This window comes from Apaloderma vittatum, unplaced genomic scaffold (genome assembly GCF_000703405.1).
Source record: "Apaloderma vittatum isolate BGI_N311 unplaced genomic scaffold, ASM70340v1 scaffold13335, whole genome shotgun sequence".
Lineage (NCBI taxonomy): Eukaryota > Metazoa > Chordata > Aves > Trogoniformes > Trogonidae > Apaloderma > Apaloderma vittatum.
In genome coordinates, this window is record NW_009717701.1 from 1 (window position 1) to 17,311 (window position 17,311).

General features: G+C 41.9%; 1 protein-coding gene across 1 annotated transcript in view; it reads left to right on the top strand.

Moving 5' to 3' along the window:
- Positions 1-2,977: 2,977 nt before the first annotated feature.
- Positions 2,978-17,311, top strand: part of CACHD1 (cache domain containing 1) — a 43,341-nt gene continuing 29,007 nt past the window's right edge. Inside the window, exons 1-5 of the mRNA XM_009870002.1 lie at positions 2,978-2,985; positions 3,100-3,206; positions 12,045-12,171; positions 14,618-14,762; positions 16,390-16,606. Coding sequence (XP_009868304.1) covers positions 2,978-2,985; positions 3,100-3,206; positions 12,045-12,171; positions 14,618-14,762; positions 16,390-16,606 — 604 coding nt within the window. The remainder of the gene's footprint in view (positions 2,986-3,099; positions 3,207-12,044; positions 12,172-14,617; positions 14,763-16,389; positions 16,607-17,311) is intronic.

Here is a 17,311-nt window from a genome sequence, read left to right on the forward strand (position 1 = left end):
TATATATATATATATATATAGGCATATATAAAATACTGACCAGAATAGCAAGAGCTATATTTAAACTGTATTTATTCTCTGTAATTTTTAAAGTGTATGGAGGGCAATTGATTGTTTCTGAATATATGTGACTTTTCTTTTTTCCCCTTCAAGTCTGATTTTGAGAAGGGATCTAAAAAAACGTTGGTGCCGCAGTAACTCTTCGTGCACTGGTAGTCTTATTCATCTCCTTTAAGAATAATACAGTTTAAGGTGCACGAAGTGTTTATAGATGTAGATTAAACTAATTTTAAAGCATGCCAGTTTAAGGAGATGTTGTTTTTATTGGTATTTCTATGTGGCAGTGAAGATATTAAAATCAAGCAGTTAGTAATCAATAATGACCACTTTTTTACGTGTTCAGAAATTCAGTTTGATTGAAGCTTCTTCAAATAGAGCCTGTAGTCTGATGAGCTCTAGCTGTGTAAAATGAGACTTCTCATGACTCTACAAGAATAATAACATGTAATCTGATGTTAACACCAAAGAAGTCAGCGTCTGAGGTTTTGTTAGGCATTTACATAAAAGACTGTTTCACATAGTTGTAATTCAGAAAATCATGAAGGAGTTTAAGAGTAAGTTCTAGGGAAAAGATTTCCATACTTGACAGATTTCTTAATTTGTGGGAACCTTGTGCTGTACTCTTCACTTGTAACACAAGTTAAAACTTTACGCAAAAAAAACCCCAACAAAATAAAACCCCAAACCCAAACATCCTAACCTTAAATATGGTTATTCTGGCATGAATGATGAACAAAAGGCAAAGTCATGGTCTGTGCTTGCAGCAGCGGTGCTCTCAGGAGCATTTGACTGGTTTCGCAATGCTGAAATTTCTGAAAGTGGATCCGGTCATCTACAGAGATGGTGATCTTAAGCCTACTGACAGATATTTTTCCTTACCTTAGCTGGTTTTCACTTCTACAGGTTTTCCTAGGTCTCGTGTGTGCTGACCCCGTAAGCCAAGAGGTGGAGGCTCTCAACAAATCCTGCCTGTGGTGCGGTGGGGGTGGCTGCGGCTGCAAAATGGAATTGTTTTGAACGTGGCTCAAACAAAATATATTGGGTTAGGAGAGGTTTAGTTTGCTTAAAAAGACTTGCTTCCTGTGGTCATAACTTGAAATTTCCTCGCGGTAACCAATTCCATCTGTCTGTGGTTTTTGTTTCTGCTAATTGTTGTTTTAAGGGGGTGGTTTAGAAGTGCATTGTTTTATTGTCTGCGTCTACAAGCACCAGCCCTTGCCACGAGCACTCGATAAGGACAGAACCAGAAAATCAGTGTCTTTCTGTTCTTGCTGGGCACAGTGTTTGTGGAGGTAGTTGCAACTTATTGAATTTCGATTTCTTAATTAAAATCTTCAATCAGAGGAATGGGGCTTATTTTTCAGGCCAGTAAATGCTGCAATATTTTGGGCCTCCATTATGTGACAGCCTATATATATAGGGGTGTCAGTATGTTAGTAGAAGCTGAAAATTATCCTGCTTAGAAACCCAGAATGGTTTGAGTTGGAAGGGACCTTCAAGACCATCCCATTCTGACCCCGTGCCCTGGGCAGGGACCCCTCCCACCAGAGCAGGTTGCTCCAAGCCCCGTCCAACCTGGCCTTGGGCACTGCCAGGCTGCTTAGTTTCTCTGGGCAACGTGTGCCAGTGCCTCAGCACCCTCACAGAGAATTCCTTCCTAATATCCCATCTAAATCTCTTGAAACTATTCCCCCTCGTCCTAGCCCTACACTCCCTGATCAGGTGTCCCTGCCCATCTTTCCTGTAGCTTGCTCTAAGTGGGCGTACCCATAGGTCTGTGCAAGTTACATCAATTTAAACGATTAAGTGCATTTGATAATAAGCAACCAAGTGAAGAATCTTAAGCACAAGTATCAAGTGCGTTGAGCTAAATGGAAAGTGTTGGAGTGGTCTGCAGAGGTAAGCCAGTGATTGATGTGCCATTAATGTTCTGTAAGCTGGTATTTCTTGATGTAGCTGCCCTTTGTATCGTTTGCTGGTTTAGTCTTGACACTATTGAACAACCCCCTACTCTGCCCAGTTCCTCTCCCAAGACTTGTTTCCTATCAGCTTTACACCAGAAAAGCTAACTAAGACTCTGTCCAGAACGGGATGTTCTGCAGACCTTGCTTGCAGTTTGTTGTAATTTTTTTTAGCAATAGGCTGCTGGCAGACAAATTCTTTGATGGGAAGTAAGTGTGTTTTTTGAAGTACTAGAATAATCACACTAAGTCAATTGTCATCAGAATGTTCAAAGTCACCAAAATCTCAACCAATAAAATTGACCTATATAAAAGATACAAAACTACATTTAAGTCCTTGAAGTATTTCTGGTTCTTTATAACCCTTAAAAGCCCCTTTAATTTAAATTTTCTTCAGGCATTCGTTTAAAAATATTTTATTGTCATTAGAACTACGCACTGGAATATTTTTGCATTAGAGCTGTGAGTGTATTTGAATTATTCACCTAACCAAAATCTAACAAAATGTCAGACTGGCAAGTTCCTTCTGCTATTTGGAATGTAAATCCCCAAGTTTTGATAGAGAAGGTGGGTTTACAATTGCTCTGTTAAATCTTCTTCATAAAGACATGAGGAGGAAATCCTCTTTATGCAAGACGCTTAGAATAAATTTTTGAAAAGTGAGAGGTGAAATAATGGTACTGGAGAAAGAGTCTCTAGCAAGAAAAAAGTTTACTTCAACAACAGGAAGAAACACTTTGCGGTGACTGGATGCTATGAACATTTCCCAAGCTGGAGCCTCTGCTCTTTAATCCTAAGTGAAAGAGCACCCTCTCTTATGATGCTGTCTTACAAGGGATAACGTGCAGGAAAATTCAACTTATCATTGTAGAGAACAGATGATATCCAGCCGTGATGAGCTTATCCTCCTGGTTTGGGGTTTTGTAATTTTTTCCTGGACTCTTAAAATAGGTATAATGATGGAGTTTCCAAACAAATTAGTTTTCCCCAAAATTTCAGAAAGATGCCTTTCCATTGTAACTGCTGCGTAGGTTTGATAGACAGTGTTAGATCGCTAATCCTACTGTTGTCGTTTCAGGTTTGATGGAAATTTTAACACCAACGTTTCTAGAACTATTAGCTGCGATAGACTGTCTACCACTGTCAACAGCAGAGCCTTCAATCCTGGGCGTGACTTAAATTCTGGTAAGTACTATCATTCTTGAGTTCGGTTTTTTCCTTCTGTCGCGGGATTTGGGTTTGTTTTCTTCCACAAGAGTTTAACATTTCCTTGACATAGCGAATTAGCATCGATCGCCATAGCAACGAGGTTTTGATTTCCCCTTGTGACTGTCACACTGCTCTTAATTTGAGATTTTGTGATTGAAAGATGATACCTAAAGTAATGCCCTTAGTCTAAGTACTTTATAAGAATGTCATGAAGATTTTATTCCAGCCTACCGTGGCTAATTCTGTTGTGGTTTATGCAGTTTTTATTTCTCCTTTTTTTTTTTTCTTTTTTTAATCTCTCTCAAGGCGTCAGTGGTGTCAGCTGCTGAAGGGCCCGTGCAAAGAAGTTTCTCTCATCTTCTTAGCTGAGTTCAGCTAATGTGAGGCTGTGTTTGCAGCGATATGCAAAAACTACAAAATATAAGGACATCTGAAAATATTTCCTTGCTTTGTCATGTCAGAGCATTTCCATCTTGACAGTCGGTGCATTTGCTTGACACCCTGAGAGCTAGCAATATGCTTAGAACCAAAATACATGTGACTTATCCCTGAAAAATTCAACTTTGGGTCCTCCAGCGCGGCTAGATTTCCCCTTTTCTTTTTTTTTTTCCATCCTAGTCGACTTGAATTAATACACAGATCTCAGCGGTTTTTTAATCATAGTTTTATCCAACTCTTCTATCTTACTTTTCAACTTTTTATAATGCCTTTGTGTTGTAAATTGGAGAACATTATAGCCTTTGCTTGTGGATTTCATTTAGCGTAAGTCTTGGGGTTTGTTTGTTTGTTGGTATTTTGATTTATTTCTTTTTGTAGGACAAATAACTCCCAACTGTGTCCATCTTAGAGCTTTGCTGTCTGGATTTCTAATGAAATCTAAAAAGGAAAAGTAAAAACCAAAAGGAAAATAAGCAATCCCTGCAGGTTCTTTTCCATCCCATCTGCTGTGCATCACATCTTGAACGCAGGTGCTGGCCAGACAAGCTGATTTCCTGACATACATCTCATCACCATAATTTCTGTGGTGTTTCTCATCCCGAAGAGAGGGAGGCTTTGTTCACTTACCTTGATTTGCTGGGCTTTGTTTTACTCATAAGCTCTTCCTTTATTAAAAATACAAGTAAGAAGAAAAGCAAACAACTTACTCGAATGAAAATAATGTGAAAAATCATGTGCCGTTGTTGATTAGTCCAAATCATTTATGAAAATGAGTTTTCAGGCACTGTGATAAAAATAAAGCATTGAATGAATCACTTAATATTTTTTATTTAAGTGAAAAAAAACCCATGCCTTTTCTACTGCAGAAGATAAAAAATGTATTAAAGAAATATTCCTTCTTGAGTGGTGGAAGGCAAATACACTGTAGTTTCCCTTAAATTTCTGGTTTGAATTCTCACAGAAACAAGGTGAGCCCACGTTCAAGCTTCTTGCAGTCCTGGCTTGACAGTAAGACTTGAGAGTGCCTCCTCTTCCCTTGCCTCCAGCTTGAAAGCTTCCTGATGAAAGGAACATCTTCAAAAAACCAGCATTGGCAGAAAAGGGCAGCCGAGGAGAAGAGGGAATTGGAGTGAGAGTAAGAACAGGGAAGAGCTTCAGGATTTATTGACAGCAGACTCTTCTCCAGCTTTTCTGTTAGCAGCTCTGAGAAACGCAGCCTTTGGGGAGGGATTTTTTTTATGAGGGAGATATTTTTTTATTAGAGAGAAAGTGCCTGTAAGAGAGAAGTGGATTGGGAAGAGCGAATTGATGCAGAAAAGTGAGATGGGAACAAGTTTATTTGAGAAAAAAAAGTTGCTGCTGTGTGCACACCAACTGAAATAGGAAGTTTAGTCCTCACCTCCTTGCGCAAAGTTGTTTGGAAGACTGGGAGATGATGGTTCCCACCTTCCCTTTCCTGGTCCTCAGTTGGGAATGTCTAAACCACGCGAGCTCCATGATCTTGGACATAGAACAGGAGCCTCGTGAGGCTTCAGGGCAGGGTTGCTGCCAGGAGGATCGAGCGAAATAATACTGGTGTGGAGGTGGACATCGCCCATGTCCGAAGCAGTGTCCCAGTATCGCTGCAGAATTATGTGAGATTTGGAAAAAACTAGATGTGGGAAGGTTTAGGGGTGTTTAGGAGTGTTTGTTTTGCGGGTGCTTGTGTAGTCTTGGGCCGTGACCTGTTGTGCCAAAAAACCCCGTCTCTGCCCAAGGGAATTCGTGGCCTAAGACAATAGTTGGCTTGAGAGAGGCTGGGGATATAAACAGTCTGGGAAGCTGTGATGATGGCTGTCAGGTTAGGACTTGTTTTTCAAAGTACTTCCTCAGTGTCATCAGAATCTTGAAACTCTTAATGTTTTCTTTTTTCTATAGTGCCCTAGTTCTGTAAAACCACTTACCGTGGAGGATGTGCTTAAGACAGAGCACTTTGTCTGTGCGGGAGCTGTTTCTGAGTATATCTGCGTGTGTGTATTCGTTAGTCTCAACTGAAACCGCCTGTGAAAGAGGATGAAGATCAAAGAAGAAGGAAGTTCCTGTAATCCCATATTTTTCTTAGTTCTCTTCGAAGTGTCCTTGCGTAGAGCTAGTGAGGAATGCCTCTTGCACTTTGGATTCAGGCTCTGCCTCAGCTCGAGTTATTTTTTCTGCTCTAAAAAGCCTGAGAGTCGTTGGTACATCTGGGTATTTCGATCGTGTTTTTTCCTCTCTTGCCTTGCTTTGCTTGTTTAGACCTAGAGGCAGGATGGGAATCCACAGTTTCCCCATAATCCTGTTGTAGCATCTTTCCCGCTGGATGCAGCTTGGCAGGGTGGACCCCAAGGACATGAAACCCCTCTGCTCCTCCAGCCCAGAAACGGGAGCTTCCGTGCTCTCCTCCAGTTTGCCCACACTTTCCATCAACCAGGTTCCCAAATGGGTTGATCATTTTATTCTTGACATAAAAAAAAAAATTTGCCTATGATCTTAAGGGTCTTTCCCAAATGATTCTACGATCTCTCTTTTCCCGCCCCAGTTTTGCAGTTTAAATAACCCAGCCTGTAAAAAACTCTCAGCAGAACATAAATTTAAACTCTGCTCTCTTTGACCCCAATCTCAGCTCTTGAAATGTTAGTCTTGGCCCGCTCTGCACGCAGCGTAAGAAAGTGGGATCGGAGTGACGAAGCTGTAGGTGTTGGAAGGGAAGGGAATTTGTGCCGAAGGCTCCGGACGAGCCGCGGGAGCACAGCCTGGGAGAGCCCTGGGTGAGGGCAGCAACCTCAGCTTCTAGTCCCAGCGTTGTCTTAAGAAGGGTAAGCGTAGCTTGTGAAACTTTTCAAAAATAAAGGACATTTCTTTGCAGCGTTCTGCTGGATTTTTGTTTATATAAAGAGAAAACAAACATTAATCTTCGGGGAGGGAGAAGAAAGAAGTAGGTGTACTTCTCTTTTCTTGACCCATAAAAAATAATGCTTTCGCCACTTTTTTTCTTGATACCAAGTGCCTTTTTTTTTTTATGTCTTGAAAAGGCTTTGTTTTATCTTGGCTTGAATTTTCCGTTTGGGTTACTTTTAACCATTACTACAAAATAGATAAGGAGAGAGTCTTTACTCTTCAGATGGAACCACAGGCTTCAGTTACATTAAGAGATCCCTCCTCACTGCATTGCACAACAAAATCTCACTTTCTGGACAAGAAAATCCTACCCAGAGGCAGCGCATTATGTTATCAGATTCCTTCTTTTTATTTTTTTGCTTTTTGGATGAACAGTGAGCCAGTAAATCTTTCTTCTTCTCATCCTTCAAAGTGCCAAAATGTCCATTTCAAGTCTGGCAGCTTTAGCAGAGGACTCCTCCCCAGCAATATGCAGAGATGGTACGAAGATGCTCGATAAATTTTGTCTGTCCTTTATTCGAGATGCTGATCATTTAAAAAGTGGAGCGGCTCGATCATGTTCCTTATGTTGCTGTACTTGAAACGAAGGTGAGATAAAATAGCTGAGAGGTATTTGTGCAGCAGAGTTAATACCCTGTTTCCAGATACTTTGAATCGAGGAAGCCAGGCTCATTCCTTAAAATGAAAGGATTTTTTTTACTTCTTTCCTCTTCAGATTTAAAAGAGCTCCCAAGGAGTGAGCTGGGCTCCATCCTGGCTTGTGCCATCCACAGAATTTTAATTGGATTCAAGCTGCAGAGCCTTTTCTTTTGGGTGAAAACACACGAGCCAGAATACAGTTTGACTCAGAAAATCCTGGATCAGATTTGTGGGTCTGGAGAATTAGAGAATGTCTTTACTTGTGAAATAAACACATTCGCTTCCTGCTGTTGTTTCTCGGAGATTGTAAATTATCTTTATGTTGATTATTGTTGATGGAGGTAGTTGTAAGCGAAGAACTGCAGTGTGTGTATTGCACAGAAAATTAAACTTTTCTTTCTCTGCGGGCTGAGAACCGTGAGGTCTGCAGCTCAATCAGTGCAGTGCTAAAGAAGAGGGCTGTAAGAAGCTGTTTTATAGTGGGCAATTATGTTCACTAGTTCCTTTTTTTTTTCCCCTGACTGTTTGTGCTGTTCTTTGAAGATTAATTAGTTAATGATTTGACTACGCTTTGAAGATGTAAAGTGGTATCTAGAAGTGTTAAGTGTTATCATATCACATTCCCTTTGAAGTTTTGTAAACTATCACACAGGACTTTCTGCCTAAAAGTCCTTTTTGCCTTGTGAGATATTTCTAATTAGAGAGAACGATCATTTCAAATACTCTCCTGTCAATACTTTGCATCATTTTCTGTCTACAGCAGAATTTGGGGTCAGATAGCGCTGCATTCTAAGTGGAGGGGATGGAGATTTTGGAGTGACTTGGCAGTGCCAGCTCATGGGCAGCTCCCAGCTGGCCATTTATATCCCCAGTCTGTGTCTGGAATTAAGGGATTCCACTAAAACTTCTCCATTTATAAGAAGGCTTCCTCCAAGTAGCGTGATATCAAGCCTGGGTCTTTCTTTAGTGGTGATGCTTAAGAAAAGCAAAATCTTTGCATGCACTCGATGGCACAAAACACTTTGTAATTGGTATTAGAACAGGGAGATCGGTACCTTCTTCTACTTGCAAAAATCAATTGAACCTGATGAGAAAATTACAAAAAAAATTAAATTATTAATTAAAAATGGGAACCACAGGTCAAGCATATGGAGCCTAGAAAGGGAGTAGCAGTGAGATGCCCTGCACACATTTCTGCTGGTGTAATTTTGACCGATTTAGCCTTTAGCTAAATCACCTTTAAGCAGGTGATTCCTCTTCTAGAATGTGTTTTTGTTGGGGTCTTCTGATTGTGTAACCTGAGGGAGGCGAAAGTTTGGGGTAAGTGAGGCTTTGGGCTGAAAAAAGCGCATCTGCTGAATGTCGTGGCAGAAACAAGGGAATATCTGCAGGGCGTTCTTACAGCTGTAGTGGATGGAAAATGAGAGTGCACTTAAAGAGGGAAAGTACGTATTTTTTCAGCTTATCCACTGTATGTCTACAGTGGTCAAAGGGGGAAGAAAAAAAAGAAAAAAGCGAAGAGTTACGATAAAATTGGTAGTCTCTGGGGAAGGCATGATTGAACTAACATAGTAGCTAAAGGAAAACATGAGCAGAACTTTGTGGGAAGGAGGAACAGCAGAGAGAGGCACCGAGGCTGGAAGGAGTTTGTCTGAGGTTCAAAACCAATTGTTTCATGAGGAAAAGGAACAATTTTAAGTCCAGAAGCTCTGGTGGGGAAATAGATACAAATCATGGCCTTGTGGGAGTGAGAAGTTTATCTTTAATATAGCAATAATTAAAAAAAACCCACAGCTTTTTCATTATAAACTCTTTTTTTTCTTTTTTCCTGAGCAGGAGAGCTTGTATGGGCTGTGAGCACCGATGCTGCATATACATTGTCCAGCTGCCAAACCTCTGAGTTCAGAAATTAATCTGGGTTTTCCTCAGAGAGGAAAAAAGGATGGGTGCTTTGGAGAGGGATGAGGAGAGGAATTTCTGGTAGTCCTAGCTGTAAAAGCTTGAAACTGTGTACATTAGGTTTAGTTTGTTTTTTAATTAGAACTGATACTTTGCCCAGAGTTTTCCATGGTAGTTAAATTTGGCAGTATTTAAAATTTCAGGTTGCTTTGTATCCGTGTTACACAGAAAGCATCACCTGCGACCACAGAAACCTGCTCTTTGTACAAATCGGAAATGGCACTGTGGAACTGATGTCTCATCAGGTGTGGAAAAAAAAAAGGATTTAAGAGGGATTTGGGAGGAACTTGAATAAAGCAAACCGTATTCACAAGTTTCTTTGTCAAGAGCATCACCTGTGCGCAGGCTTTTGCCTCTCAGTTGGAGTTGAATTGGTATTTTTTGGAGAAGGGTGAGAAATAGAGAGATGTGTAGTTGTGATTCATGACTCTGTCATTAATGAACTGGGAAAACGTTCATCAGTCCCTTCATGTCTCATTCTTGTTTCTTCTTCGGTCCATTGAGGCACCGAATTCTTCAAAGCCCCAGTTGTGCAAAGCTGCATCCTTGCACAGAGTGCAGCAGGGAGCAAGCAGGGCTTCCAGTGGAATTTTTAGGTGCTGTGGAAATAAAAAAAAAACCTGCTAAAAAGGGCGAGAGGGAAAACAACCTCAAGATAGTGGTTTTTACAGGGTAATTACGCTGAGCTGAATGCGGAGAGAACATCGTGGCCGCAGCCAGTCTGGGAAACTTGAGTAAGTGCTAAAGTGTTGAGGATGTCGAACTCAGACTATACTCTTGCGGATATTTCGTTGTAGAACGTCTGGCTAAGGTTTGAAATGTGCCCTGCAGTGATTTCCAATCCAAATATTGGCGTGTTTGGTAGTGAAAGAGATCCAGGAGACGAAAGCGTCTGGCCTATTTTCAGGGTCAATCCTAAGGGAAATGTGGAAAGTAAGTGCTCAGCAAAAGGTGAAGCTCTGTGAATCAGAGCTGCGCTCCCCTGGTTCTGGCTGGTTTTATAATCAGAGAACATCAAAGGAGAAATAGCAAGAAAATACATATATTTTTTTAAAAATACATTTTAAGCGATAAGATCTATTTTAACAGTTAGGTAAAAACTAAAGAATTCAAATGTTCAGTTTTTGTTTTCAGTTTGCTGCAAGCAGAGATGGGGATTTGCCCCAAGTGGAATATAGCCCTGTCACTGCCCTGGGGGTGAGAGGGTTCGTGCCTCCTGTGCTAACAACATTCCATTCCCCCTCTCCTTGGAGCAATTCTGCTCTTGTTTGAAGGGTCTCAGCAAGTCTACGGTTGCCTAAAGTCAGTGGCGTGGCAAAGCTGGTGGTTGCTCGGGATGAACTCCGATGCCTTCACCTCTCCAGGCTTGCAGGAGAGCGGTGGAGGTGCACGCTCCGTGTGGGAGCCGGGATGTTTCCATCACGCTATGAGGCAGATCCCCTCAGTCTGCCTGGGGTGATTCAAAGGTGAATGTCCCCACCTGGGCTCAAGACTCAGGATGTCTTCAATATCATGGAATCCTAGAATGGTTTGGGTTGGAAGGGACCTTCAAGACCATCTCCTGCCCTGGGCAGGGACCCCTCCCACCAGCCCAGGTTGCTCCAAGCCCCGTCCAACCTGGCCTTGGGCACTGCCAGGGAGGGGACATCCACAGCTCCTCTGGGCAACCTGGGCCAGGGTCTCACCACCCTCACAGAGAAGAATTTCTTCCTAATACCTAGTCTGAATCTCTCTCCTTCAGTTTGAAACCGTTACCCCTTGTCCTGTCCCTGCACCCTCTGGTCAGGAGTCCCTCCCCAGCGACCCTGCAGCCCCTTCAGGCACGGGGAGGCTGCTCCAAGGTCTCCCCTTCCGGAGCCTTCTCTGCTCCAGGCTCAACAGCCCCAGCTCTCAGCCTGTCCTCACAGGGGAGGTGCTCCAGCCCCCTGATCATCCTTGCCCGCCTCTGGACCCGCTCCAACAGCTCCACGTTCCTCTTATACTGGGCGCCTAAGAGCTGGACACAGAACTGTAGGTGGGTTCTGTACCCTCTGGTGGTTCAGGCTGGTATATTAAATATCTTTATAACTCATTAGTGCAGATGGATTTGGCCCTGATGTAGCTGGTTTTGGTTGTTAGTTTTGACGGTGGTTTGTGGTTTTACTAATGTCGTCAGTTTTATTAGTATTGGTAAGCTGCAGCTTTTGAATTGCTTTTGTTGTTCGTGTTAAGTAGTGCTTCTTTAGAAATTAATTGAATAGGAAAGCAAGCACATTTTAAAGAGAGTGAACATGGAATACAAACTACAGGAGGGCTGGAGATCTGTACCCTATGGTTGTATTCTGAGTTCAGTTCCTGCTTGACTACACCTCATTTATCTTCTTTCTTCTTCGTTTTTTGTCCATGCACTGAGTAACTAATAATCGCCTGCCATGGAGGAGTTTCTCAGAGTGTAAGGAACATGTGTGTTTGGGTTTTTTTAACATTAGGAGATTTTTCTTTATGAAAACTATGTGAACAAAGTATTTATCGTTATGTGTAAATGTATGTATGCGTATTATGTATAATTGCCTTAATCTCTTCCCTCCTTGCTCCTCCCTTGGCTTCTTGGGACCCAGCGATACTTCAGAGATTCAGGAGTTGTCATCACATATTAAACAAAATCTGTCAAACCCAGTGTCAAGTTTCCAAAAGGCATTAGCTGTCTGCAAATCAGACATGAAGCTCTATCAATCCTCCAGCAGAGCTACTTGTATTTCATGCTGGGACCCTGGTTATTCTTCTCCAAGCGCGTACGAGAGAGGCCTTGAGTAAACATCCCTCCAAGTTTGACCTCCCTTTGTAACTCTACTTCATTTTTCATTTCTCCTCTCCAACCTTCAGTTCTTGCTGATAATCTGAAGTCTAACCCAGGAATTAAATGGCAGTATTTCAGCTCAGAAGAAGGGATTTTCACCGTTTTCCCAGCCCACAAGTTCCGGTGCAAAGGCAGCTACGAACACCGCAGCAGGTACGATTCGTCTCCTTATGATTTACTGGGCAGAGCACTCAAACTGGCTTCCTCAAGCACTGATTTCCTTTCAGCATTACGCTTTGCCAAGATGACAACATTCGAGAGTTACTTTTAAACGGTGTCCTGTGGGTTTTCTCAGGTTTATTTTTTAAAGCACCAATTTTCACTTTTAAGAAACTTCAAGGTAAAATAAAATTGCATGCAGGTTCCTCGCCTCTCCCAAATCAAATCAACTTCTAAATAACAGCAACTTGTAAATTGTAGGTCAGCTCACAGGCAAAATTTGACTTGTATTTGACTCATACTTGACCCTTGTTAACAAAATAGTGAACACATATTCTGCTTATTTGGCAGTTGTGTGGCTTTGAGATGGGCAGCAGAAAGGGATTAGGAGAAAGGTTGGACTCGATGATCTTGAAGGTCTCTTCCAGCCAAAACTGTTCTGTGATTCTATGCTTCTCAGGCAAGAGACTGGAAAGGGCATAGCTAGGAGCATTTTTCCAGTCTCCACCCAAGGTTCAAGTGGCACGTCGTGGACGGTAGGGAAGCAGCATAAATAAGCGAAGAAAGAAGAGTTTTCCTGCACAGAGGAATGTTTCTGTTCCACAGGTGTGAAGCAAAGCAGTTGTGGTATTTTTCCCCTGGCTTTTGCTGTCTGTGCTGCAGGACTGATAAAACCTCAGGGGCAGCATCTTCTAAGAAAGCATCTCTGTCTGGCTTTAGTATCTCTGGTCAGACATGAGCTCATTGTACCGGTCAGTTGGTCTGTGTGGAGGAAGCATCGGCACATCCAGGTGCGTTTCCACGTAGCTGAGTGTGCAGAGACTAAGAAGGGTTTTGGTTGCCTGTCAGCCCTGAGCAGCCAAGTGTTTACAGATGTTATCTTCTGTGCGTCATCAAAGCGTGAAGCGTCTGGGCTTGAGCGAATTTTCTGTGGTCTTGGAGAGGTGCGGTCTGAAGGCGTGAGAGCTGGAGGTACCCCAGCTTGATCAGAATTTGGACACGAAAACCATTGGTGGCTTCATCTGCATCACTTAGTCGGGTCATAGCTTCTCCGTGGCTAAATAAGGAATATCTTTTTTTGCTGATATTTACTTCAGAGGGTAGTTTACATGGATTAATTAGTTAATACTTTGAAGATCAAAGGCCCTGTTTAAGTTCTAGGTATTAACATCAGGGTAGAGCTGCAGGCTGTTTTACAATTAAGATGTGATTTGTGTTATTGCAGGGCCTTCCCTAAAGTCTTCTGCTTTTCCTTTACTCTTAATAAGATTTCTGTGGCTACTTTTGATACAATAAAATTTAGATCCCAAAACTCACACTTGACACTAGTTTTGGGTCTGGCCTAAAGAGGAAAGAGAATCCCATCTTCTTTTAAGATCCCTTCTCCTCGCTGAAGATCTTCCTAATTTGTTCCAGGTTGGAACCTTGGCGTTAGAGCTTGTGAAGACTTTCACGCATCTCTCATGGTGTCAAACTGGATTTGAGCACTGCTTCACTGAAAATAGGGTTGTTTTTTTTTTGGTGTTAGTACCAACAGACACCAAGAGCCTTCACCAGAGCTGACTCAAATTGGCCACAGGGTTTAAAACTGCGCAGACCTGAGGGGTTGTGGAGCCGGATCCGTGTGAAATGCGTCCCAGGGCACTGAGAGAAAATCCTTTTCTTGGCCAGAAGCCTTCCCTTATTACAATAACCCAAACATCCTATGCTAATGCAACTCTGCACAATCACACAGGTTTTTACTTGTCATGTAACAGGCAAACACCCAGTGTTGCATTTAATTTTCCGTGTGAGTAAGGTTCCCGGCACTCAACATTTATCATGAGGCATTTCTTGCTTTTCAGTGCTTAATCCAAAACTTAGTGTGAGCTGCTGCAAACAGTAATCCCAAACGCTGCTGCTACATCAGCAAAAGCCCAGCTGTGACAGAGGGAGTAGGGTTCAACACCTGATTGGGGTTAAAAAAATCAAAAAGAGAGTGAAAGCGAGCGCCTTTTCTGTGTGTTCAGGTTCTCACTTTATCTTTCCTAGTAGAAGTTTTGGTAAAGGCAAAAATCCCTGTTGTAATCTGTTGTTTCTTTGTGGAGTATTTTGTTTTTCATAGAATCCTAGAATGTCCCAGGTTGGAAGGGACCTTAGAGATCATCTCACCCAAGCTCCTTAACCAGCCCAGGTTGCTCCAGGTTCGTCCAGCCTGGCCTTGAACCATCTCCAGGGAGGGGCCAGCCACAGCCTCTCTGGGCTAGTACCCTCATACTAAAGAATTTCTTCCTAAGAACCAATCTAAACCCCTTCTCCTTCAATTTAAATCCATCTCCCCTTGTCCTATCGCTGAACACTCTTGTAAATCTTTTTAATCTCGACTGTTTTCACTTGTAAATGTTTCAGTGGGAATTACAGGATGACTCACGCCCCTGGTTTGGGTTTTGTTCTTCTTCAGGCCCGTCTATGTTTCTACTGTTCGACCTCAGTCCAAGCATATCGTTGTCATCGTGGACCACGGGGCTTCGGTCACGGAGACGCAGCTTCAGATCGCCAAAGATGCGGCTCAGGTTATTCTGAGCTCCATAGACGAACACGATAAGGTAAGCTCTCTCCAAGCACTGAGCGTGTTTCCATTGATTTCAGCCATGCTCAGTGTTTCCAGTTTTCATCCCAAGTGATGTTTTTAACTTGTGGTCCCTGGACTCACGAGGATCTGTGGTCTACCTCTAATGGGTGATGAAGACTTGAGCTCGCCTTTGGAAGCCTGTATTACTAACTGTTTGGAGACCCACAGGCTGAAAAACAAGTGAAAAACCACAGATATAAAGCAAAATCTTGTTCCTCAGTGCCCTTTAAAGGCTCCTTCATCTTGGCAGAGACTCGAGGAGATGGTTGGCAGTGTGATACAGTGTGCAATTAGGAGAACCGTGCTCCGAGCCTGACGACCTCTGAAGTGCTAGAATGCTTTGAGCAACTTGTTTTACCTCTGAGGCTGTCTTTTTTTTTATTTTTTAGCTTGTGAAAATGGAAATGATTTATTCTGCTGCTGTTCTGGGTAAGCTGAAATGTAATTAGCATTTGGAAGATTCCCAGACAGCCAGCAAGGAAAGGAGAAAGCAAAGGGCCAAGAAATCTGGATTTTATTTCTTGCTTTGCCAAAGATACTCTGCTTGATGATGAGAAAGTCACTTAACCTGTGATTTAATTTATTTTTTTTTTTTTAAAGTATGAATTATAACCAGGGGCTCATAAGGTGCTTCTCTAGGGACCACAAGCAGTCCACAGTTTGATCTTTTAGTAATTTTCTGCTAGTGGAACCTTGACCATTCATTCTGCTTTTTTTCTTTTTTTTTTTTTTTTAGGTTTTTTTTTTTGGCAGAGTTTCATTCAAATCAAGTTGAGCAAAAACCAGTTATAATCTTTACCTTAAGTCTTCTCATTAGTAGTACAGGAGAAACCCTTCTAACTTCTGTGCTTTTAGAGAGTTTGAATACTGTAAAATAATGCTTTTAGTTTAGCAGAATAAATGTGTCAAAGGTATTCGTTTTAACGTAGACCTATAACGATGAAAATCCATTCAAGACGTTACTTGGTCAGTGGCTCAGTGGTTACGAAACCTGTTATACGGGTATTTAATTACCGCTTAATTCTGTGACTGTCTTGCATCAGTCATAATACATAATAAAATATGCCACTCATTTAATAAGTTATGTTATGTGTATATTAATGCAAGTGTTACCACTGCGTGCCTTAACTTATTTACAGGATTAAAAATGATGGTAGATTCGGCTTACTTTGGTTGCTAAAGCAACCTTAATGCTTCGCCTGCGAGAAGTTCTTAGAGGTTTGGGGTTTTTTTCCATTTTCTGTGTGCGCTCCACTTTTCTGCAGGCACTCAAGGCTTTCCTGAAAACGCTCTCTGCTGATTTTATTTTCAGTTATCTCCAGTTCACTCAGCCTTCTGCCCAGAACAGCGCAGTAACTGTTATGTAGGAGCAGAGTGAAGCTGACTCTTTGAGAAACAAAGGCTGAAGTCTCTTTTTCTCGAAATCACCCTAAGTCTAATCCTTTTCAGATTTGACGGATTTATGCCTTGACGGTTTATTTTTAAACAATCGCATTTTAAATCCACGGAATCTCTTCAGTTTGCTTATCGTTGTGTTTTCTATATTTTTCTATAGAATTATAAATGGGAAGGTAATCCAATATAGTTTCTTCTCTTTCAAGATCTCTGTGTTAACCGTGGCAGACACAGTAAGAACCTGCTCGCTGGATCAGTGCTATAAGACGTTTCTGTCTCCTGCCACTAGCGAGACAAAAAGGAAGATGTCCACCTTCGTTAGCAGTATAAAGTCATCCGACAGCTCGACGCAGCATGCGGTGGGATTTCAAAAGGCTTTCCAGCTGATACGAAATACAAACAATGGCACGAAACTCCAAGGAAGTAAGTCCCTCGTTGTGCAATCCTGGTTATTTCTGACGCTGGCAAATGGTTTCTTACTTGAGATTCTCACTCACACTTATTTGAGATTCTCGCTGACTGAGGCCAAAGGAGTGTAGTATCTTGAATATTTAAAAAACAAACCAAATAACAAACACATAAAACCGAACAAAATCCCTAAACCCCCCACATTTTTATTAACCAGCATTTACTTCATGTGGGATGTGCATGTGCGACTATTGAATATTCTCCTTTAATTTATTTCACTTGCTGTCTTTCTTTTGAAGTGCAATATGAAGTTGTGGTATTGAATTGCCCGATAGCTGAATTTTTTCCCAAATGTGCACGAGGGCCTCTTCTTCATGAAGATTCCTGTTGCTGCAAGTTCCTGGAGTTATTGCTAAAAGAGAAGGGTAGATGTTGCCTTGAAGGACGTGGTTTGGTGGTGTTGACAGGGCTAGGAAAAGGTTGGACTTGATGATCTTGAAGGTCTCTTCCAACCAAAATTGTTCAATGATCCTAACACACAGGAACGGATAATCCACCTAGTTGGAATCCTGTGGAAGTGACACTTGTTTTTTTGAGAATACCAGTTTTGGGTGATACTTTATGGAACATGAGGTTGGCCTGGGTAAATTTCCCTTAATCTAAGAATTTGCTCCTGAATTTTGGTGCCTGTGTAACAGGTTTTCTCCTTCCTGTTCCCAA